We start from the raw sequence: 25,061 nt of genomic DNA, 5'->3' as shown, positions 1-25,061 counted from the left end.
GGGGGGCCTTATAACATCGCGGAATAATATCAATAGATGTTATTTTGAGAATTATCTTGTGACATCTCGTCAGATGCATCACAAATTATTAATTCCAAGTCCTATACTTCGCCAACTTCCTTAATAGCACACGAAATACAGACCGGACCGGTCAACTATATCACTCATTGTAAGTGGGACTTCTTTTCGACGTAGTGGTAAAAGCCTAACAATTCCCGCCGATTACGAGCTGACCAAACTGTACGAGTTCTATCAGTACGTCTGGTCTATATGTCACAAAAACATTCTCAAAATAAAACATTTTGATATTAATCCACGCTGTTATAAAAGGCCTGCCAATGCCAATGCCAATTACAAGCTGATCAAAGTATAATTCTTATTTTCTTACCTTCCTAGCTTTGACATGGTCCTGTACAAAGTCTCTCTGTTCATTCATGACCCGTTTCTGTTTGCGACTAAGCGTAGGTCTCAATCTTGTAGACATTCTGGCTAGTAGTAGTAATATGAGGGAAAATACTGCCAAGGCTCCTAAGGCGTGCCAATGGTACTCAGATGGTATAGAGGCCCACATGTTGGCTATGGGTGCCTGCAAAAGATTAGAAAAATATTTTTAAGAGGCAATGTTCTGTGATCCATACCGTCATCTCCCTCCACTTTAATCCAAAATAAGTGGTGATCGTGATCCATAACGTCATCTCCCTCCACTTTAATCCAAAATAAGTGGTGATTTTAAACCACCAGGAAGCTCTTGCTACATATTGTTTGTGTGCAAAATAATTCTTTCAGATTCATTCGATTTGTATTTTCGCCTGTTAACATAACAAAATTACAGCACAGTGGCTTATGGAGCAATAAAATATACAAAATAATGCATGAATCTGAAACACAAAATCGGAATCGACTGAAATTCACATTTTTCGTGGATGTCGTATTATCTACTGAAACATAGGTTGCTATATAGAAGAATAAAATAGCCTTCCTAAACATTTTTAAAAACTGAATGATACAATCTTATTTTGCAAGCTGCTATAATTCTAATCAAATCCCCCTCATACTCACTGCAGAATGATATAAAAACAATTGAGCCCCGTGAGAAAGCAGTGACAATGCAAAATGCAGGTTTGTGTACTTTCCATCTCAACTCATCAAAAGTTTGCCTGTCCTTAATGCATAGGCTATTCCACTTGAAACCCTTACACCCCCTATGGGAAACATGACCTTAATCTCCCACACAGGGGGGGGGGGTAGATTTCAAACAGAGTTACCCATTCAGGTAACTCAATTTGAGATAAACACTCCCTGTGTGGGAGATTAAGGGTATGTGTTCCATAGGGGGTGTATAGGTTTCAACTGGAATAGCCCTATCTAATCACAATAAAGGTGGGTGACCCAATCAGCCTCATTCCCCCACTTGACCTTATCAAAACACAGATTTTGATATCAGAAGAAAACTCATATTTTTCTCATTACCTCAATAAAATTGAATGCCCCAAATGTTTAGATGGTGTGAAGTGGTGTACCACTAACGGAAATATACTCTATGGGGTATTGTTATACACCACCGGAGCAATATAACTCAACATTTGAAAAAAACAATAAGAAAAAAATCTGACCACCCACCATTAAGGGCTGGGGTCTGAACGTTTGGACAGTATTTATTGTGGGACATTAGAACACATTAGACATATCAAATTGCATTCTGAATACGAAGAATGGCCTTCTGATATCAAATAATTTTGATTTTTTGAAATTTGCAATGTAATACACATTTTATGGCAAATGATTAAAAATTGATATTTTTGATATTTAACAGTACTCGAAGTAAACTTTATAAATCTGATGATTTATACTTAAAGTGTATGTAGGTGGGATGAAAAGCCGATGATCAATTGAAAATTTTGACCTTTTCGTATTGAAGATATGGATTTTTTTCCCCAAAACACCAAAAAAAAATTAGGTCTTTTTGGGAAAAAAATCCATATCTTCAATACGAAAGGTCAAAATTTACAATTGATCGGCTTTTCCTCCCAGCTACATACACTTTAAGAATATATCATTAGATTTATAAAATTTACTTCGAGGACTGTTATATATCAAAAATCAAATTTTATAATTTGTCATAAAATTTGTATTATATCGTGATTTTCAAAAAATGAAAATTATTTGATATCAGAAAGACATGCTTCGTATTCAGAATTCAATTCGATACGTCTGAGGTGCTCGCATGTTCCATAAAAAATACTGTTAAACGCCCATAAACGCTTCATTCTAGATCCCTTAAGCCATCAGTTTTGTTAATTTTTTTTTTTTTCAGTAGTCTTGCAGTAGTAACAATTCAAACCAAGGGAAGCATTGTGCAATGTTCATTTTTTTCCCTTATAATTCCACCCATATGCTGGATAAGCATCATCATACCATGTGGGTGTATGGATGCAGAACAACTATATATAAATGAAAGAAATTTTGAATGCATTAATTTTTTGTGAAATTCACTCACTGAAATTTAACTACATGTAGCCCTCATTTAATTCATAATAGCAATCTTAAGTCCAAATACGTAGGCGTCCGTGCGAACCCCCGCATGTAAAATCTTCTATTTTAAAATTAAAATGGTATCAAATTTTCCAATGAATAATTTTTGCAACTCTGACACATTTCTCACAAAATGACCTTTTCCTTTTCATTTTAGTTCACTATGAATCAGATGTTTTTATTTACCAAGCATAATACTTATCCAAATTTAGACATTTTAGTGTAGTAATGATGGTAAGTCCTTTCTCATTTTTTGTATTTGCCTGTTTCAAATTGGCAAGCAATGTTGGTGAAAATGGAACAATAATCTATATTATAATACGCTATTCTCTGTAGATCTGTCTGTCTGTCTGTCTGTCTGTCTGTGACTGCTAATGTGAGGCCACCGTAGGTCATACGGGGCTCAAACTTGGTGGGTGGGTGCAGCTTGGTATGAGTAAGAACGAGTTTATATTTTTTAAGGTCAAAGGTCAAGGACGGGGTCAAGTTCAATTGAAGTCTAATTTCAAATACTTTAAATGGCAAATCTAGCCATGCCATTATGTTGACCTTGGAATATCAAACAAAAGTTTCCAGGGTGACCTTTTTGTCGGACCAACGGTGAAGAGGTCAAAGGTCAAGAAAGGTAAAAATTTCAAACTGCCCCTATGTAGCTCAAACTTGGTGGGTGGATGGAACTTGGAATAACAAATAAAAGTTTCCACGATGACCTTTTGTCAGACCAACGGTTAAGAGGTCATAGGTCAAGAAAGGTAACAATATCAAATTGCCCCTATGGAGCTCAAACTTGGTGGGTGGGTGGACCTTGGACTAACCAACAAAAGTTTCCACGGTGACCTTTTCATCATACCCACGGTTAAGAGGTCATACAATGTAGGTCAAGAAAGGTAACAATTCAAATTGCTCCTATGGAGCTCAAACTTAGTGGGTGGGTGGACCTTGGACTAACAAACAAAAGTTTCTACGGTGACCTTTTGTCATACTTACGGTTAAGAGGTCATAGGTCAAGAAAGGTAAAATTTCAAATTGCCCCTATGGAGCTCAAACTTGGTGGGTGGGTGGACCTTGGCCTAACAAACAAAGGTTTCCACGGTGACCTCTTCATCATACCTAAGGTTAAGAGGTCATAGGTCAAGAAAGGTAACAATTTCAAATTGCTCCTATGGCGCTCAAACTTGGTGGGTGGGTGGACCTTGGACTAACAAACAAAAGTTTTGACGGTAACCTTTTCATCATACCTACGGTTAAGAGGTCATAGGTCAAGACCGGTAACAATTTCAAATTGCACCTATGGAGCTCAAACTTGGTGGGTGGGTGGACCTTGGACTAACAAACAAAAGTTTCCACGGTGACCTTTTCAGTCATACCTACGGTTAAGAGGTCATAGGTCAAGAAAGGTAACAACTTCCAATTGCTCATATGGAGCTCAAACTTGGTGGGTGGGTGGACCTTTGACTAACAAGCAAAAGTTTCCACAGTGACCTTTTCAGTCAGACCCACGGTTAAGAGGTCATAGGTCAAGGTCAAAATTTCAAATTGCCCTCTGGAACTCAAACTTGGTGGGTGGGTGGACCTTGGACTAACAAACAAAAGTTTCAATGGTGATCTTTTCTTCTGACCTACGGTTAAGAGGTCAAAGGTCAAAAAGGTAAAAATTTCAAATTGCCTATGGAGCACATACTTGGAAATTGGACTAACAAACAAAAGTTCCATTGTGACCTTTTTGTCAGACCTACGGTTGAGAGGTCATAGGTCAAAAAACAAAGATTTCAAATTGCTCATGGAGCTCAAACTTGGTCGGTGGGTGTAACTTTGGCCAAGGAAGCCCAGGTTTGAGATCTGCAAAAGCCAATAACTATGACAGCCGAGAACCGCGAAATACGGGTAACCGCCTAGTAACATAATATTTGCCCTTTGCACAGATAAGCCATCTTGCTACCAAAACGAGGTTCTCACGTTTTTCTAACAACGCATGCGCAAAATGGGCACTTTTGCGTCTTGCGCTTTTCTTGCAACACACCAGATGGCTTTTGCAACCCTTACACGGTTATCAAAGCATGCATTTGACAGGTGTACGCACACACATCACGCACCTCGTGGGTAGAACCTCGTTTTGAGATGACCGTATGATCGGCAAATACAGTTCAAGCTAAACAAATATGGCATATCTATTTTAAACAAATATGGTATATCTATTTCAGAAAGTGTATTCTATTACCAGACAGGGGTGGACCAGAACCCCGCCTGTAAAAAAACAAATTCATGTATTTTTTATGTTTCGATGTGGCAGGTATATATGCAGTGTATTTTCCCTATATGATATCTGCTTAGTACAAACTAGGAAGAAAGTCTACACACACTCACTAGCTATGCAATTGCTCATGACTTGTAAAAATGGTAAGATCTATTAGCGACTACCTACCAGATATATACGTGTCTGTTTACTCTCTTCCTAAAATCTTCCTAGTACAAAGTTCCTGTGCTTTGTATGCCGATTGTTTGAACACCTGTGTCTATAGTGTGTCTTGTCTCAAATTAAAAAGTAACGCCATGTTGGACTTCGCAGTGGTAGATTCAATCGCGCATACAACCTAATCCCACCAGGCTTATACACGCACATAGAAGGCACACTGGCAATGCAACCGTGTATAAAAACGCACCGATTCAAATCTGTCACTGCAAAATCCAACATGGCGTTACTCTCAACTTGAGAAGAGACACACTATGGACACAGGTGTTCAAACAATCGGCATACAAAGCACAGGGACTTTGCCATGATCTGTATATTTTTTATTTATGACTACACAATACTTAGTTTCACTACAAGTTTGTGACATAAATGCGTATTTCACAGGTCACAATATTGAATCATACATGTTAACCTAATCCAACACAGCATATACACACATACAGCGGCTGTTGGTTGGCACGCTTGCAGTGCAACCGTATCAATCACCGCCATCTCTATTTGAGATGAATTAAAGTATATCTACCAGATATATAAATGGTGTCTTCTCCTCATTTCTTCTGACAAAGAAAGACACTTTTACAGTGAAATTGACGAGTAGTAGGAATGGTTAGATAGAAAGTTTATTGTGTACATGACTACCTACCAGATATATACGTAGTGCCTCTTCCCCATTTCTTCCTAGCATACTATGTAGGAAGTCCTTGGACAGTAATTTTGGACACGCTAGCGGTAAGGTAGTTAATGAGTAGTAGGAATGGTTAGATAGAAAGCTTATTGTGTATGACTACCTACCAGATATATACGTAGTGTCTCCTCCCCATTTCTTCCTAGCATACTACGTAGGAAGTCCTTGGACACATTAGCGGCAAGGTAGTTAATGAGTAGTAGGAATGGTAAGAGTAGGCCTAGCAGTGAGAAGATGAACCATTTGCCTCGAGCACGAAGGTTGTATGAGTTGGATTCCCTGCAATGAAAACATCAAAGAATATCAATGATAATGAAAAAGCAATTGTCCCTGTCTTTGTTTGTTACACATCCTACTATCAGCGAAAAAACAGTTGGCAGATTTGCTCAAAACAATTGAATTTGAAGTAGAGACTCTACCCTGTATTCCACCCTTCCCCACTCCCCATCTTTCAATTGTAGAGGGTGTCACAAACCTGTAGACCTGATGACAACAAGCTATGTCATTCACTGAATTGGGGAGCGGAAGCAGAGTTTCATCAAAAGACAGCCCAAAGTGTGCAAACATTTTGTTTTTATGATTGCAGCTACCTGCTGTTGACATCATCAAATTTAATTTTGATGATCTTGTTGAATCTTTGCCTGCACTGTACAAACATATATGCTTCTTTCTTCCCCTCCTTGTATATCCTTCTCCTAATCACCTATCTGCAGGTTTATGTTACCCTGTCCTCCAATACTACACTAGCTTCCAGAGAAGTAAGGCAGTCTTTTGCTCTGATTGATGTGAGCGCCCTTCTTGGAGCTTTGTGTTCACTTGATTAAGGCCACTCTGCCCCAACCAACCCTTTGACGTGTAAATGGCCAATCAGATTATTGGTTTGTTGTTATGATTGTCAGAAGAGTGAATCAACCAATCAGAACCCCACCTCTGTTTACGCTCTCAAAATGTAAATAAGTGCCATTCTTCTCTGCCAGCTAGTGTAACCATTCATCTTGTACATTTTTCTTGCTACATGTACCAATGAAAGTTCAGCACTTGCTGATGCATGTGCCTTGTTTATCATTTTAAAGAATGGAGTCAAACCACAATTACTAGATAATATGCCGCTTGGGTAGCGAATGAAGTGTTGATATTTTGCAGCTTTTCGTGACGTTATTCAATCAGCCAATCAGAACCCCACTTCTGTGCATACAGTGTATGTGCTAAAGCCGCAAAAAAACTGCCAAACTTCTATTATAACTATTTCCATTTGGATTCCTTGAGACAGTAATGTCCGCATGTGATACACTCATGATCAAAGGCGATGCATCTGTAGCATGCGATGAGCCACAAAGCAACTGTGCCCTACAGATACACTGCCTTTGATCACATGTATATCACATCCGGATACTACTCACTCACACTATGGACCACAAGAGCCTCATCCCAATGGCATAGTCCAATAACCTCAATTACATAATCTTAGTGCAAAATTTGACCTCAAGTTGCAGAGTATGAGTTTTGTACCCAAATCTTCAAAGGTCATTCAATGAATGTACAAATGTATTGGGGTTTAAAAACTGTTCCTTGATAGATGAGCATGTTGTGGAGCCAAGTGGATACCAATATGGTATCATCACAAACATTAGCAGAGCTGCCAACATTCTAAAATACTTCAGTATTTTGATCAATATCAAAGCCTTCTTCATCCCCTCACCCAGGGGGACATGAAATGTAGTTCTTCTCAATCACCCTGTTTAATACTAACCTATCTTCTTGTAGCTTATCATCAATTATATTAGCGATAGCTTCACAGTCTTTCTCCAGTGTATTCAAGGTGTTCTGGATGGTTTGATTGATGGTCTTCTCAACGTCTTTACACACTTCTTCTATTTGGTTTACACATCGACTCTGCAAAATAGACAAATTAAAATAATAATCAAGTTAAAATAAAAGAAAACTCAAGACTTATCCTGTCGAATCCTGACTTATGTCCCTATCATAGAAAGCATCGTTCTAAACAATCGCAACAGGCACAGCATTTTTTGATGTTTCTTGCATCCACATCTGTTGCTTATTTGGGAAAGGGATCACCGATATATATTGGGCTATTCCAGTTGAAATCCATAACACCCCTATTTGAAGACATGATCTTGATCTCCCACATAGGGAGTGTTAATTTCAAATAGGGTTACCCTGAATTGGTGACTATTTGAATTCTATATTCCCTGTGTGGAAGAGTAAGGTTGTGTCTTCCATAGGAGTTGTCGCTAGCATGCCAACAACAAATCACTACCAGTTAACTGCAAGACAACTTGCTAGTGAGCGACATTGCTAGCTACAACTGAACGTTGGTAGCGTTGTATATACAATCACTGCTGTTGTTTGATCATTTAGTGATTTTTCTGCCATTCGTTGCAAGTACGAGTATGATATTAGACTTCTCCGTAGCCCACTTGCCAATTGTGCACTACTCTGGCTATTACATTTAAGCTTAAAACTCTGATTTAATTAATGAGTGCACAATTGATAGATTTTCACAACTGATCTTTTCAGTCACCGTCGCCCTCTGTTTGTTAGCTTCCCAAGTGGACTACTGACTTTGCCTTGAGAGTTAGGCCAATTTCTGGCCTAACTAAAATTGGTGATGATGTAATGCATCTTTAAAAATGAATCTGGCTTGTGATTGGTCGCCCAGACCTCGTTATTGTTTAAATCCTCCCGACGCGTACCGGTACCATTATAACTATACATGGTACACAACTATCTAGGGAATGCGGCGCTTTTGTGCTGGTGGATGAACGTATGCATCTAGCGCGTATTGTCCCACCATGCTTTGTCTTGTGGTTAGATTTTATTGATAAACAAGTATGATTGACAGTGTGTGAGTCGCAGGGTAAAGTTCTGCTTAAAAGTGAAAGTCCATAGTCGATAATAAACTGGCAGATTCTAAAATTAGAATTGTTCAGTATTGAAGTGTCATTATAATCACAGTTATAATTATGCCATTATGATATGTTGCATTCAATAATATAAGCCTATACGTAGGGCCTATACTTTACTTTTACTGTCACAAATATAATTATATAGCCTAAACTTTTTCATAACCATTTTATACTAGTATTTTGATGTAGGCCTACTAAATATCAGTATAATTTCGAGTTCAACTGAATGCGTTCATCATGATTAATAACATTTAAATATATCAAAAATCGACTATGGCATAGTCTAGTATGATATGGGCATAAGGAACAAAATAGACACACAAACAACCTGTTGGATAAATCATTTAAAAATAATCAGACAGGGAAATACCCAGAGAAAATATCACCACTTCCCATAATGCATTTCTCCCATTTCAATTTCCTGTACTGATCTGATATCTAATGCAACATGGGTCGATAGTGACAAAATGTGATGAACAGTACACATCCAGATCTTGCAAAATATGTTTATATCTTGACTATCGACCCTGGTATAACCAGTCTATTCTCACAATGAAAACAAAGGGAACCTGTGCTATGGGAGTATCATTTGATGAAATGAGGTGATGTGTAATATTGCAAAGGATTCTGGTAAGGACAAGATGATCTTCTCTGGAAATAACTCATAGCACACAAAACAACATCCACTAATCTCTTCTATTACTTTTTCTTTTCTTTTTTTGAATAAAAACATATGATTAGTAGCCATACCATTCCTTTAACTCTCTTTACGCGGGTGTCGACTGCAGACGACATGTTTCAAAAATTTTGTAAAAATTCAAAAATTTCAGAAATTTAAATTTTCATGACCATATTTGGAATCAGCATGAAATATGCATTAAAATGAGTACAAACAAGCCTAGTATTGGTTCAGTAGTTCTTAAGATAGCTCTTGATATTTTGAGAAAATATTTCAAAACTTTTTGCGTTGAAGCGCATGGCTAGCACGCAGAGCATTTATAGATCTCTTATGCATCCTTTTGTATTGTTAACCTTCAATTATCTCTAACTTCCATTTTCTAGCTTCATCACCACCCACATTTCCACTTGAAATAAAGATTTTTCAAACTAGCCAGTCTCTTTTTTTAATAAAAATCTACCCAGGTCTGGTGGTAAAATCATTATCTCTTATAGTCTTATCCACATCCTTTTTGCCTTCAGTTAAAACTTCCATATTGTAGCTCTATCCACTGAGATCCACAACATGCTCATCTACAAGGGTACAGTTCTTTAACCCCAATACATTTGTACATTTATTGAATGACCTTTGACAATTTGGGTACAAAAACTCATACTCCGCAGTCGGCAACTTTGGGTCAAATTTTGCATTATGATTGTTTAATTGAGGTTATTGAACTATGTCATTAGGATGAGGCCATTGTGGTCCATAGTGATCCCCACATACATTTCCACATAAATGTAAGATTTTCTAATCAGTCAAGTCTTCTTTTTAATTAAAAAAAAAAACCCAAGTTTGATAGAAAAATCATAATCTCCTCTGCATCCTTGCATATTTATCGAAACTTACATCTTGTAGTTCTAGCCCCGCCCACATTTCCCTGTGAAATAGCGATTTTTCAAACCAGTCCATGCAGACAGAAATCTCTAAATTCCAAATATGGCTCCATAATCTTCCGCAACTAGCCCAGTCGCCCTAATGTATGTATATCTAACACGTCTAGCACTATTTGGCACACTGGGCTGTTCTAGTTGATTTGCATACACCCCCTATGGATGACAAGACCTTAATCTCCCACACAGGGGGGTGTTAATTTCAAACTGGGTTACCTGAATGGGCAACTGCATTTAAAATCTGCATCCTCTGGTGTGAGAGATTAAGGTCATGTCTTCCAGGGGGCTATGGATTTCAACTGGAATAGCCCATTTCCATAAGCAACTTGAACTGTCTGCAATTCTGTCCTAGCAAATAAATATGCAGTGTCTGCGAGTCAAAACTGATACTGTCTTTTACTTTAGTTTAGGGGAAGATTACATGGTCTGCTTCCAAAGCAGGCCTCGAAATAAGGAGGGCCCAAGGGCACTTGGCCCCGAAATTCAGTGAGGGCCTGCAAAAGATACATCAGGCAAGCCCAAATGACCTGCAAAAAATTTTCTCACTATTTTGTGGGGTTCATAGGTTAAAACCAATAGCCCAAATTCGGGCCAACAAAAATTTGTCAGGGCCCTCAAACATTTAAGATCATGGGCCCAAATGGCCCTCAGAAATTCTGGCTTATTTCGAGGCCTGTTCCAAAGTATAGGCATATGGTATCTGTATGTGAAAACCATAACAAACTCTGCATTTTACCTTGGGGGGGCACTCCCATATATTAACTTACGTCATGTGCCCATGAAAAGACCCCGTTATTTTGGGCAAATCCTACACCCAATGAACCCGTTTTTTTTCAGTAGCCTGTAGACACTGAATGACCCCCTTTCTTGAACAATTAGTCCTCAAAATTGAAAATTTGGCGCACTTTGCCTATTTTTCACTGTAAAATTGGGTAAAAAGCTATTTTTGATTGTCAATGATGTGAAATTTTGGGTGCTCCCATACAAAATCACCCCATTGTTGACATTGCCAACACCGAATGACCCCTTTTTTCTGAAAATTTCTACACCAGTTTCGTATGTTGGTGGGCACAGGTACGTCACTTTCATATTCGAGTGCCTCCCCCGGGTGTATAATAAGCCTTTAAGAGCCACACATCTTTTATACACCACTATGAAGACTTGATCTTAATCTCCCTCACAGGGGGTATAAATTTCAAATGGAGTCACCCATTTTGGTAACCCCATTTGAAATTCACACTACCTGTGTAGAAGATTGAAGGCCATGCCTTCCATAGGGGTGTATGGATTTCAACTGGAATGTCCAAATGTAGGGTCATAGCACTGTAGTATACAGGAATCACTGAACTAAAGACTATGCTTGTTTGTACTCAATCTGGATTTAATTTTATATAAATTATTTCAAATTCTGTATCTATTTTCTGAAAATGTTGTATCAAAATAACTGCATTTTCTATTTGCCCTTTAAGTGGCTTTACCTGTCTGTAATTTTCGATGCTCTTAAATTTTCACAAGTTGAATAATAAGCCATTCCTTTAGAACCACTAAACATAAACCAAGCATGATTGTGCTCACAAATTCAAATTCTGATGCCCCTACTGTAAAATGTTTCATTAAAATGCCACATTCCAACACTTTCTAGAAACATTTTGCCAACAAAAATTCTCTGTTTGAAACTGGCACCCAGGGGTTAAGTGTTGAAAATCCGTGCAAAAAATCACACCATGGCAAGATGCGAAAATAGGTCGGGCTGAGAGGAGTGAGACCTGCGCAAGACCTGCATGTCTCTACTCGAGACAAATACTGGTGACTTACAGACATTAAAGCACTCTTCTTATTAAAGGCAATGTCACTGGGTAGGGTGTGGGGTGCATCAAAGGTGCCAATTTAGCTATGGCTGCTCTCAAGAAAATATTGTTAAATTTGGTACTAGGAGAACAAATTTTTGGTGAGTTACAGGCATTAAAGCACTCTTTTTATTAACGGGGTTGCCAATATGGCATTAGGTAAAGGGTGGGGTTCATGTAAGGTGTCAATTTAGCTTGGGGAAAATGTTGATCAATTTGGTACTACAAGAACAAAGTTTTGGTGAGTTGCCGACATTAAAGCACTCTTGTTAAAGGGCTGATGATATAAAACTGGGATGTAGGGTGTGGTGCATGGAAGGTGTCGATTTAGCTATGCCTGCTCTCTGGAAAATGTTGATAAATTTGGTGCTAGGAGAACAAATTTTTGATGAGTTGCCGACAGTAAAGCACTCTTTTTAAAGGGCTGATGATATCAAACTGGGATGTAGGGTGTGGTGCACGGAAGGTGTCGATTTAGCTATGGCTGCTCTAGGGGAAATGTTGATAAATTTGGTGCTAGGAGAACAAATTTTTGGCGAGTTGCCGACATTATTAAGCACTCTTGTTATTAAGGGCTGATGATGTAAAACTGGGATGTAGGGTGGGGTACATGGAAGGTGTCGATTTAGCTATGCCTGCTCTCTGGAAAATGTTGATAAATTTGGTGCTAGGAGAACAAATTTTTGATGAGTTGCCGACAGTAAAGCACTCTTGTTAAAGGGCTGATGGTGTAGGGTGGGGGTGCATGGAAGGTGTTGTTTAGCTATGGCTGCTCTGGGGGAAATGTTGATAAATTTGGAGTACTGGGAAAATATTTCGTCGAGTTGCCAACATTAATTAAAGCACTCTTGTTAAAGGGCTGTTGACATTTAACTAGGATGTAGGGTGGGGTGCATCAAAGGTGTCAATTTAGCTATGGCTGCTCACGGGGCAAATATAACTTGGAGCTATTACACTATGGACCACAAGAGCCTCATCCCAATGGCATAGTCCAATAACCTCAATTGCATAATCATAGTGCAAATTTTGACCTCAAGTTGCAGAGTATGAGTTTTTGTACCCAAATCTTCAAAGGTCATTCAATGAATGTACAAATGTATTGGGGTTTAAGAACTGTTCCCCTGATAGATGAGCATGTTGTGGATCCTAGTGTTATGAGAAGAAATTTTGGGTGAGTTGCCGACATGAAAGTACTCTTTTTATAAAAAGGAGTTGCTGATATGGCACTGGGTAGGGTGTGGGATGCATCTAGAAAGTTTCAATTTAGCTAGATGGCAGCTCTCAGGAAAATGTTGATAAATTTGGTGCTAGGAGAACAAATTTTTGTTGCGTTGTCGGCATTAAAGCATTCTTGTTAAAGGGCTGATGATGTAAAACTGGGATGTAGGGTGGGGTGCACGGAAGGCGTCAATTTAGCTATGGCTGCTTTTGGGAAAATGTTGATAAATTTGGAGCTATGGGAACAAATTTGGAAGAGTTGCTGACATCCAAGCATATCTAATTATGGCAGTACTGGGCAGGGTGTAGGGTGCATGGAAGGTTTATGGCTGCTCTCATAGAAAGCGTTAAATTTGGTGCTATAGGAGAACAAATTTTAAGCAAGTTGCAGATAATTAAAGTGCAATTGTTAAAGATGCTGTAGACTGATAAGTGCATATATGGCACTGGGTGGGGTGTCAGATGCACTTTTATGGAAGGCTTTAACTTCAACTGCTCTTGGGAAAACAGTTTATTCTCATTCTCGGTTTTTTTCTTGACAGTTTTTGTGAGTTGCAGACATTAAAGCACCAATTGTTAAAGGACTGATCATATAGAACTGGGAAGTAGGGTGGGGTACATGGAAGGAGTCGAGTTAGCTATCGCTGCTCTTGGGAAAATGTTGATAAAATTGTGGCTAGGAGAACATGGTTTTGGTGACATTAAAGCATTTTTGGTGACATTAAAGCATTTTTGTTAAAGGGGCTGTTGATATGGGACTGGGATGTAGGGTGGGGTACATGGAAGGTGTTATTAGCTACAACAGTTAGGTGAGAAATGTTGGCACTACATGTAGCAGACAAAAGGTGACTTTTGATATGAAACTACTTGTTTAAAGGTTTTAAGGGGCTGTTGCTATGGAGCTTTGGAATGCAGGGTGGGACACTGAAGGTATCAATATAGCTTTAGCTGCTCTCGGGATAATGTTGATCAATATTGGTGTTTTTGTTAAAGGGCTGTTGATATGGGACTGGGATGTAGGGTGGGGTACATTGAAGGTGTCAACAGCCATGATAGTTAGGTAAGAAATGTTGATTAAGTTGGTACTACATGCAGCATACAAAACTGGCGACTTTCGACATTAAACAACTTGTTTAAAGGGGTTGTTGCTATGCAGGGCACATGGAAGGTATCAGTTTCCCTTTAGTTGCTGTCAGGATAATGTTGGTAATTTTTTGGTTACTTGAGTGATATTATAGCATTCTTGGTAACTGTTGATATTGACTATGCCATAGTCGAATTTTATGAAAAATATGTTATTATTAGTCATGATGAACCCATTTCGTTGAACTCAAAATTATACTGATGTTTATTAAAATTAAAGTATTCAATAGTAAAATAATATTTTACAATATAAATAATAAAGTAATAATTATAATGGCTCACTTTAATACTGAACAATTCTGATTTTGGAATCTACCAGTTTATTTTACTGATAGCGAACCCCGAAAATCCGACTATGGACTTTGAATTTTAAGCAGAACTTTACCCCGGGACTTTGCTCTCTAAAAACACACTGTCAAGCATACTTGTTTATCAGTCCATTGACCACAAGTACTAAGCATGGTATAGTACAAGGCGCGCTAGATGTTTGATGAGAGATTAACTTTCGGCGTCAACACAAAAGCGCCGCAAATACCACAGAGAGTTGTGTACGGTGTAGTTAATGGTAATGGCGCGGGCCCGGAAGATTTAAACCATAGCGAGATATGGGCGACCAATCACAAGGCAGATCCATTTAAAGATGCATTACATCATGGCCAATTTTAGTTAGGCCAGAAATTGGCCTAACTCTCCATAGAGTCCCGTGTTAAAAATCTTAACCGCAAAGGCAAAGTCAGTTGTCCACTTGGGAAGCTAACAAACAGAGGGAGTGCGGTGACTGAAAAGATCAGATACAGATGTGAAAATCTATCAGTTGCACACAAATCAATATAATTCAGAGTTTTATGCTTAAATGTAATAGCCAGAGTATGCAAAATGGGCAAGTGGACTACAGAGAAGTCTACTGTTGATATGGACCTGGGATGTAGGCTGGAGAACGTGGAAGGTGTTAAAGGAAATCTGTACCATAAACTAATCAATGGCTAATATAGTTATATACCCCTAAATTAAACATACCAGACGCTCTAAATGAATTTCGGAATATTCCTAACAAAGAAAAAGCACTTTTAATCCTTCGTTTCTGCGATTCAAGGGAGCCGCCATGATAGCTGCTTGTGAATCCTTTCTGCCACAAACGGTAGTGTAACCTTTCACACAGACCCACGGCGAGCGTGTGTTGCTGTATGGCATTCGCGAATTCTACAGCGTAATTTTGGTTTTAGTGCTGTTTTTACTTTTCGTTCTCAAAAGACATTGTTGATCATAAATATTACTTAAAATACATTTTTTATGTTCTTCTGTAGTTTTATGGGTAGAAATTGTCGCGTTTTCTTTTGAGCGAATGTTGAATCTGAACTTTGGTAGTATTCGCCGTGTCACCAAAGTTCATGAGGGACGAGGCTGGTGGCACGGATTTCGCTGGTTTCAAAATCGGGTACCGTTACAGCGTAATAAAAATACATCGGGTATCAATATGGCAGCCACCATGGATCGCAAACTCACCGCTAATCGTCGTAAGGAATTAAGAATTTCTCCTTTATTTGGACGTATGTAAGCTTGGGACTTTTACTGTTTGTCGTTTTTATTATTGCTGCAACTGTATAGCCATTGATTAGTTTATGGTACAGATTCCCTTTAATTTAGCTTCAGCTGCTTTCAAGGAAAATGCTGCAATAAATTTGATGCTACAATCTTGGAAAAAAAAAACCAGAAAAAGATCCACAGTAAAAAAAAAATTTGTTCAAAGAGCAGCTATGCTACATTCACATCCGCAACCATTTGCACGACTGCACACACCACCTTCCAATTTTTCCAACAATGGGAAAGCCCCTGGAAAATCCCCATAGAAAATGCTGTCTTGATGTAGCCGATTTTCTCCATGAATAATTACCTGGCTGTCATTATATTTGCACATTACAGTTGAAGCCATGAATGTGTGTATATATATATTCTAACATTAAAGCAACATTAAGTGCTTTTGTGTGGGTAGTCTACTGATTTTTTAGAATGTCAATATTTTGACTTCATGATACATCCGTAATGCAATACCACCAAATAGTTGCAACAACATGTAATTTTTACAAAATTGCCAATTTGTGAAAATTATCCGGATACCTGTAATTTCTCATCAGCTCTTATGCAATCACTGTAATTGATGATATGCTAGTCTGTGACAAGTTATTTTGTATGTGAATAGCATTGCTTCAAGGGACTATTCTTGTTGAAAACCATACACCCACTATGGAAGAATTCCCTTCATCTCACACGCAGGTGGGTGTAGATTTCAAATGGAGTCACCTATTCAGGTAACCTCATTTGGAATTGGACATTCCCTGTGTGGAAGATTATAAGGTCATGTCTTCCATAGGGGGTGTATGGATTTCAACTGGAATAGCCCAGTAGTGTTGCTTTAAGCTCGGTTCTGATGCTAGAGAAAATAACTGTGTACTTCATATTAGCAGTGGCGCAGCCAGGGAAAAGGGCTAGTGGGAAGTCTTGCCCCCCCTTCTCGATGCTGGCCACCCTGATATTAAAGATTTGACGCTTTTTGTAGTCTATTTTGATCAAATTCCCCTGATAGTTGCCCCCCCCCCCCACTAAAAAGTCCTGTCTATGTCGCTGCATAAAAGCAGTGGGCATGGGAGGTAACAAACAATATGAAAGTTTTAACATGCCAAAATGAGCTTTCCTATAGGCCTCATACCCCATAATTATATTACAAAATTTCAAACATGTTTGGCTGTCCATAATACATGCATGCAAACAATTGGCACAGCTCAAAATCACAAAATGTACCTTTGAACAAGGAAATTGATTTCTCCTCAAACAACCCATTTTGGTTGATTGCATCACATACAGATAAATTTAAATTTTGTGAAGAAATTCATTGAAAATAGATACCGGTACTTGTCTGCAACACAATTTTGGCTATTCCAGTTTAACCTATAACCCCTATGGAAGATATGACCTTAATCTCCCACACAGGGAGTGTGAATTTCAAATGGAGTTACCTGAATGGGTGACTCCATTTGAAATCAACACCCCCTGTGTGGGAGATTAAGGGTGTGTCTTCTGTAGTGGGTGTATGGATTTCAAAAGGAATAACACATTAAATGCAGCATGGAGAAATGAATATTGAGTTTGAAGAGTACTTGCTATCATTTCTCAATTTAAAAAAATCATCTAGAATATTATTTTCACTTTTAGGGCTAGAGTTCTAAAATTCAAGTGGGTTATGAATTATTTTCCTGCTGATGCTACTTTTTTCTGATAGCTTCCAATAAGACCTTACAAATTGCACTAGGGTTATTCAACAATCTCTTAGTTTGTCTTGTTTATTTTATGCCTTAATTTAAGTGCCGGATACTATATCAATCCACAATGATCTGATTGCCAATGACTATCTGAGGCTGACTGCAAAATTTACACATTTTTTTTAAATTTCTTGAGTTTGTGGCCTGGTAACAACACAATATTTAAATAGTATGTATTAAAAAGGTTTGTTGTTTTCCTATTTAAAGTGTATTTGCAAGACTGGCCATCTACTATAGTATTTGATTCATAACTGAAATAAAATTGACATTTATAACACACAACTTATTTATCCACCAAATGGATCTCAATGCGTTGTTATGGACAATTAAAAAAAAAAAAAAAAAGTTGGTATTTATACAGCGCCTTTCACATATGCACATGTACCAAAGCGCTTTACATTTGTTCCGCTGTCGTTAGAATATATCAGCTGCCATACAATGCCCAAGGCATGCTCATACCTTTGGGTGGCGCTCAATGGACAACATTCATAACAGCTCCCCATTTCACCCCTGGGTAGAGAGAGGCAAGTAAGGTAAAGCGCCTTGCCCAAGAGCACAACACGATGGCACTGCCGGGGCTCAAACTCGAAATCCACCGATTACAAGGCAGAGTCCGTACCGCCAACGTGCCCCCATCATAAAGCACCTCTTAGTCACTTAATGCAGCTATAACACAATGCAGAGAAATGAATAAGACGGGACGGATATGGCCACCAACCACCTACGCCATAACATAGGCACCACACAACACTATGTTGAGGGGACCGAAAACAATCGCACCCGTGACTGTACCTACCTTGCCAGAAGTCTGGTTAGGAACGTATATAGTTGGCATGTCAAACCCAGTGCGGTTTAGTCCCGGCCGCTTACATAACTCTTGAACTATCTGCATCAACACTCTCTGTAATGATAATAGGAGAGAAAAGAAACTGTTGATGAATATTGCACTGTACTATTCCCATTTACTACTCTAATTACTGATGTTTCACATCCTCCTCTCTTCCATTTCTGGTTATTTGCCCAACTCCATCTGCCTATCACTTTCACTTTCACTGATCTGTGTTTCACATCTAGACTGCTGCCCTCATTTGTCAACCTTCTGGATTGACGACTGAGAAAACTATGTGGAAAAAAAGTGGTGGACAAAGTCTGTTGAACTTTCAATGAGACTGCGCAGTTGTGTCCAAATTGATGTTTTGGCCGAGTCTGTTGTTTTTAGAACTTCAGACTAGAGCATGATCTTGTCACGAAGACGGAGTACAAAACAGTACAAGTCGTAAGAGAATATTTTCATGAGTCCGCCACAATATGAACTGAAGTTATTCAGTTGTCACTACGAAGCATACACATACATGCGCAAATCCCAGTTCAAGTCGCTCTCATGCCCACCCCCTTCAACTTTATGATGATGTTCTAATAGCATATGGTCACTTTATATTTCAAACCCATCTCACTATATTTTGTTTTAACTCAAGTTTAGTGTGATGTCAGTGCTTTAACTTGGTTTCGCCACAAACTTGCTGTCATTAGCCCTCGTACACACATGTATTTCTCTGCAGGATTAGGTCATCATGTGTGATTTAATATTGCGACTAGCAAATTATGCACCTCTACCTGCCTTTTACTCTCATGCCCTGCCTCTTTAGCTTCACTGAGATTGCATATTGTCATTCGGTCGGTTGTGCTAATCATGTTCCGAAAGATGTGAGACATGAAAGTGACATACACACAGAACTGTTGGCAATATAACACACATTTTGTATCTTGAGGAAACTTATCTTCCTTTCCTTTCATTTCTATTGTCTTGGCATGGTAACCTACATTATGTTACATTTTGCCAACTACCTCTGGTACCTTCAATATTAGAACAAATTGTTCGAACACTTTAAAGGCCTTATTGGAAATGGTCCCCCTTCTACCCCCGTACAATATTGGCATACCCAATATGCTCATCTTCACCATATCTTCTCCCAACATTGATTGGTGGGGAAAGGGGAGGGGATATGCTTAAGATGAACATTGAGAACTCTATTATAATTCTTAGTTTTCAGTGACTCATATAGCGTGCGCACTATACTAAGATGAACATGGGAATTACAGTGGGTGTTCGAACACATTTTTTCCGGGATTGTTGACTCTTCTGTACAAGCTTACATGATTTCTGAACCATGAGACGCTGTTCACACACTACATATACATGCACGTGCTATGCAGCATGTGGGTGAGAAGAAATTCTTCAATTATTTCAGGATTTCTGACCTTATAGGAACATTTTGGGATAGGCAAATGAATTCTCATGTCAAGGCAATGCAGATCGTATTATTCCAGCCGACAGCTCGGCGCCTTAGACCGCTCGACAATCTCACCCTCTGAACATGAATGATCATGTGTTGAACGGCTGCCAATTCCTTTTAAAACAATGGCATTTCATAAACTGATGTTCGGTTTCACATCTTCCATCTCCGGGAGATGATAAGCACCAACCTCTCAATTCAGCATCGAAGTGGTTACGTAATTCTCTTGGTTACCGGATCACGCTACTTTGGTATGCCTTCGAGTGCCATATACTTTATGTGGTGATCATTTCGATCGTGGTTCATTACTCTAGCGCGTGATCCCGTTGACATAGTAACATTACGTAACTTCGATACTGAATTGCATTTCATACTGGGCTATTCCATTCAAATCCATCTACCCCCTATGGAAGACATGACCTTAATCTTCCACACAGGGAGTGTGAATTTCAAACATGGGATTACCTGAATGGGTGACTGTATTTGAAATTCACACTCCCTGTGGCAGAGATTAAGGTCACATCTTCCACAGGGGATGTATGGATTTTGAGTGGAATAACCCAACGCCTCAAGATCACACAGTCCTCTTACCTGCCTATCGCTCTCATGCCCAGCCTCGTCGGCTTTACTGAGGTAGAATCGCATATGGTCAGCATGTTTCTCGTTGAGTTTTTCAACTATATTCAACGTCCTCTTACACAGAGCTTGACCGATGGGATCGAAGAAGACAAAGATGAGATCTGCCATGTCTCCTGCACAGTGATGGATGATAAAGAGATGGAAATAAATTTAATGAGAATGGAACCACAGCAGCTGGAGGGAGTATCCCATCATGCATTGCAGGCTATCTGCTTGCTCCATAGCAAATACATACAAAATATACGTAAGAGACGTTTAAATATTGAGTGCTATGGATAGTTTCACAATACTTTAGAGAACATATTTTTCAAACAAAAGTCTAAGCTCCTCTGATATAAGCGAGTAATTGAAAGTATAAGTGAAGGATTTTGTGTACACTTTCTATGGCATATGCATTTCTACTATGGTACCGCAGAGCATGATGGGATACACCTATCAGCTGCTGTGGAATGGAACACATATATGATGCAAAGGGAAGCTGGTGCAACCATATAATATTAATATTTTTCAAGGTCATTTCCAGGGCTAAAATTTTTCCCTAAAGTAATATTTTTCAAGGTCATTCCCCAGGTTTAAAAAAAAAATTCATCACAAGATTGGCACACTTGATAGGCCTTGCATCCAACCCCAAATATTTCTACAGAATTTTCCATAAGATGATGAATTAAGAAAGTTCCTGCAATCTTATTGGTTCGTATTAGTCATGTGATACGACACATTATCACACACTTTAGCGTGTGTGTCGCCGCAATATTCATTTTCATTTTGCCATTGGGTTTCTTAGAAAACAACCGGAAAGGCATTTCTAGGAATTAAGCTCAATAAAAATGAATCCATTGATCAATTATTCAAGCCCTCTCCCACACTGGAGGCTCAGGTGTGGCATGTGCTGTGAACCTTCTCCCCCCACACCGAAATTCCTAGAAAGATTTTTCTTTCACAAGTCTGGAATGTCCTTTTAGCCATCAGGCTTTTCCAGTTTGTATCAGAAAAGATATCTTACACTTCCCATAGTGCATTTCTTCCCTGCAATGATTTGCTGTTCAGTGCAACAAGGTCGATAGAGATGAAAAATACCTGGATTAACAGAGCTCACCCAGATCTTGCATTTCTTGTCACTATCAACCCACATTGCACTGGATATCAAATTAATACAGGGAAGAAATAAAAAAAATCATCACAAGGTTGGCACACTTGATAGGCCTTGCATCCAACCCCAAACATTTCCATGTAGTAAGATGATGAATTAAGAAAGTTCCTGCAATCTTATTGGTTCGTATTAGTCATGTGATACGACATGATATCACACACGTTAGTGTGTGTGTGTCGCCGCGATGTTCATTTTCATTTTGCCATTGGGTTTCTTAGAAAACCACCGGAAAGGCATTCTAGGAATTATGCTCAATAAAAATGAATCCATTGATCAATTATTCAAGCCCCCTCCCACACTAGAGGCTCAGGTGTGGCATGTGCTGTGAACCTTGTCCCCCCACACTGAAATTCCTAGAAAGATTTTTCTTTCACAAGTCTGGAATGTCCTTTTAGCCATCAGGCTTTTCCAGTTGATGTGCGTAAGCATCTTGCACATGAGTACTATCAGAGAACATATCTTACACTTCCCACAATGCATTTCTTCCCTGCAATGATTTGCTGTTCAGTGCAACAAGGTCGATAGTGATGAAAAATACCTGGATTAACAGAGCTCACCCACATTGCACTGGATATCAAATTAATAGAGGGAAGAAATGCACTGTGGGAAGTGTTAGATATCTTCTCCATTCATTTATTTATAGTCCAGCTACAATTTGAAATTTGTGAAAATTGGAGTCATCATTCCTTTTACAAAGAGAACACACCCACCATCAACACCAGTCAACAGGGTGGGGCTTCACACTTGTTTCGTATTTTCTACATCACTTTTAATCATGCATTACATCAAAGACCTTCAATACTCTATTCGCTGTTGTAAACATTAGAATAGGACCATTGCTAGGCCAACTAGCTCACACTTTCTTTATTATGAACCACTGATCGAAATGATCACAACACAAAGCCTATAAATGGCATATCGCAATTCGGAACAGTTGAATGAGCCCATGCTTGAACCAGTAACCAATGGTTACTAACATGCACTACGACAGCGACTTGAAGGTGTTTGTTGTAATGCATGCCTACTTTTGCCTAATAACTAATTTGCCATTATTTTTCATAATCCCACTTTTAACTTGGCTCAATTACATCTACACCTTTCCTCTGTCACTTCCCTGATTGATGTTTTTTGTAGGCGAGAGAGGGAGAGACAAAGGAGGAGGGTTCTCATGATCATGGAAGGTGAGGAAGAGGAGGGAAGAGAAAGGGAAGCGGAAAGAGAAGAGGAAGAGCAGAGCAGAGGAAGAGAAGAGAATGAGAATGTGCAGAGAAAGAGGAAGGAATGGCAGAGGAAGAGAAAGGGAAGCGGCAGGAGAAGCAGAAGGGGAATGGAAGAGGAAGGGGAAGAGGAAGGGCAGAGGAAGGACAGAGGAAGAGGAACGACAGAGAAAGGAGGAGGAAGAGGAAGGGCAGAGGATGAGGAAGGGCATAAGAGGATATGCAGAGGAAGAGACATAACATAGGAAGAGGAAGTGCAGAGGATGAGGAAGAGAGTTAATTGATCAGTGTACCTACCAAGCCATAATATTGATTTATCAACATCAAACGGATATTTCATGTCACCGTCAACCAATCCGGGGGTGTCAACAAACGTCACCAGGCTGAATTTCTTCTGCTTGGAAGTTGTGATCTCTGTTGTCAAGTATTCCACCACTCCTGCAATACAATAGAAGAAAAAGGTTGACATTAATACTAATGGGCTGACATTACTTAAATTGTTATGTGAATAAGATATGCATTAAAAGTTAACATTTGGAGAATTTCATACTGAAAACAAAAATTTGATTTTGATAACAATTTTAACCAAGGTTATTATAACAATGTGCATAAAAGTAAAAATTGACATCTGTCCCACTTTATACGACATAGGACATACACATAATAATTCTAATAGCTACAAATAGCTAAAGCTCACATCTTTTGTTAAATTATATACAAATTTGACAAGTTACACCAATTTTCCAGAAATTGCTAGTCAATTTTGGCCATTTGGCCAAAATGTTGATACAATTTTGGAAAATTACACTTGTAACTTAATACCAACACACAATGGCTGAAACGTGTACTGTGGCACATCCACCTATGGTCATTAATTATGTACTGAGTACCCCCATGATAATATTACGTAATTTCGCTTGATGCATTACAACGGACATAAGATGTACAAAACCCATCTATTATTAACAACTTAGTTTGTCTTCTACGAATTTCAAATCACTGATGGACAGAACTGGGCTATTCCAGTTGAAAGCCTTACACCCCCTGTGAAAGACATGACCTTTATCTCCCACACAGATGAAATCACCATTCAGGTAACCCCATTTGAAATTCACACTCCCTGTGTGAGTGATTAAGGTCATGTCTTGCATAGGGGGTGTATGGATTTCAACTGGAATAGCCCAATTTCAATTGGAGAAGCCAATCACTCTAGTACAGTAAGATTGATAGGAAGATTACACTCAAACATGCTCATCCATCAGTGCACAGTTATATAACCCCTATAGATGTGTACATAATGGAATGACCTTTAGTGTGATGGGTATCATTGTTTTTGCAACAACTATGTCAAAATTTGAGCACTGGTTTTTGATTTATGCTTCATGTTATTTCACAATTTTAGTTTCCCAAAAACTCTGTTCATTTTCCACAATTATTATATTACTTAGTATTTCACAATATCCTTCTTTTTCATCACACATGAAATATGGACATATTTTTTTTTTTTTTTAACTGCTCGCATTATTTCCAATATTCACCAAAACTACACACACATAATCTATCTGTTCAATTGTGATTTTGCTCTTTAAAATTTATTATTTCCGACTTTTAATTGGGCCACCTGTGCAACAACCATCTATAAGCAGAACCTGAGTTGCATCTAACAAGAAGCATCTATCATTGCCCAATACCGCATGGCACATTATGTAGCCGGCCGGCCGGCATCAAGCCGGACGCCCACATGGTAATAATCCACTAGTCTCCCCACAGTTCCTACTATCTCTGTGCTTACAATGCACACCCACACAACTGTGTATGGAGACTAGTACTAGTCTCCTGCAAAGTCACTACTACCAGTATCCTGTTCCTGTTGGTGTTCTTACGCTTCAAATATTGATGATACACCCACACACCTGTGGATGAGGTTAGCATGTGTTCATTCATCAAGAGTATGAATGAATTTTACTGTGAAAATGGTCATTTTTGCATGTATAATTTTTTGCGATTTGCTGAT

General features: G+C 38.8%; 1 protein-coding gene across 1 annotated transcript in view; it reads right to left on the bottom strand.

Annotated features, from left to right (window-relative positions):
- Nucleotides 1-25,061, bottom strand: part of LOC140146631 (uncharacterized) — a 129,248-nt gene that overhangs the window by 5,172 nt on the left and 99,015 nt on the right. Inside the window, exons 5-10 of the mRNA XM_072168502.1 lie at nt 23,345-23,485; nt 20,633-20,793; nt 18,544-18,648; nt 7,438-7,580; nt 5,795-5,966; nt 389-586 (exon numbers count right to left, since the gene is read on the bottom strand). Coding sequence (XP_072024603.1) covers nt 389-586; nt 5,795-5,966; nt 7,438-7,580; nt 18,544-18,648; nt 20,633-20,793; nt 23,345-23,485 — 920 coding nt within the window. The remainder of the gene's footprint in view (nt 1-388; nt 587-5,794; nt 5,967-7,437; nt 7,581-18,543; nt 18,649-20,632; nt 20,794-23,344; nt 23,486-25,061) is intronic.

This window comes from Amphiura filiformis, chromosome 2, assembly GCF_039555335.1.
Source record: "Amphiura filiformis chromosome 2, Afil_fr2py, whole genome shotgun sequence".
NCBI lineage: Eukaryota > Metazoa > Echinodermata > Ophiuroidea > Amphilepidida > Amphiuridae > Amphiura > Amphiura filiformis.
Note: the sequence above shows the minus strand (reverse complement) of the source record. Positions and strands in the feature narration are given on the sequence as shown.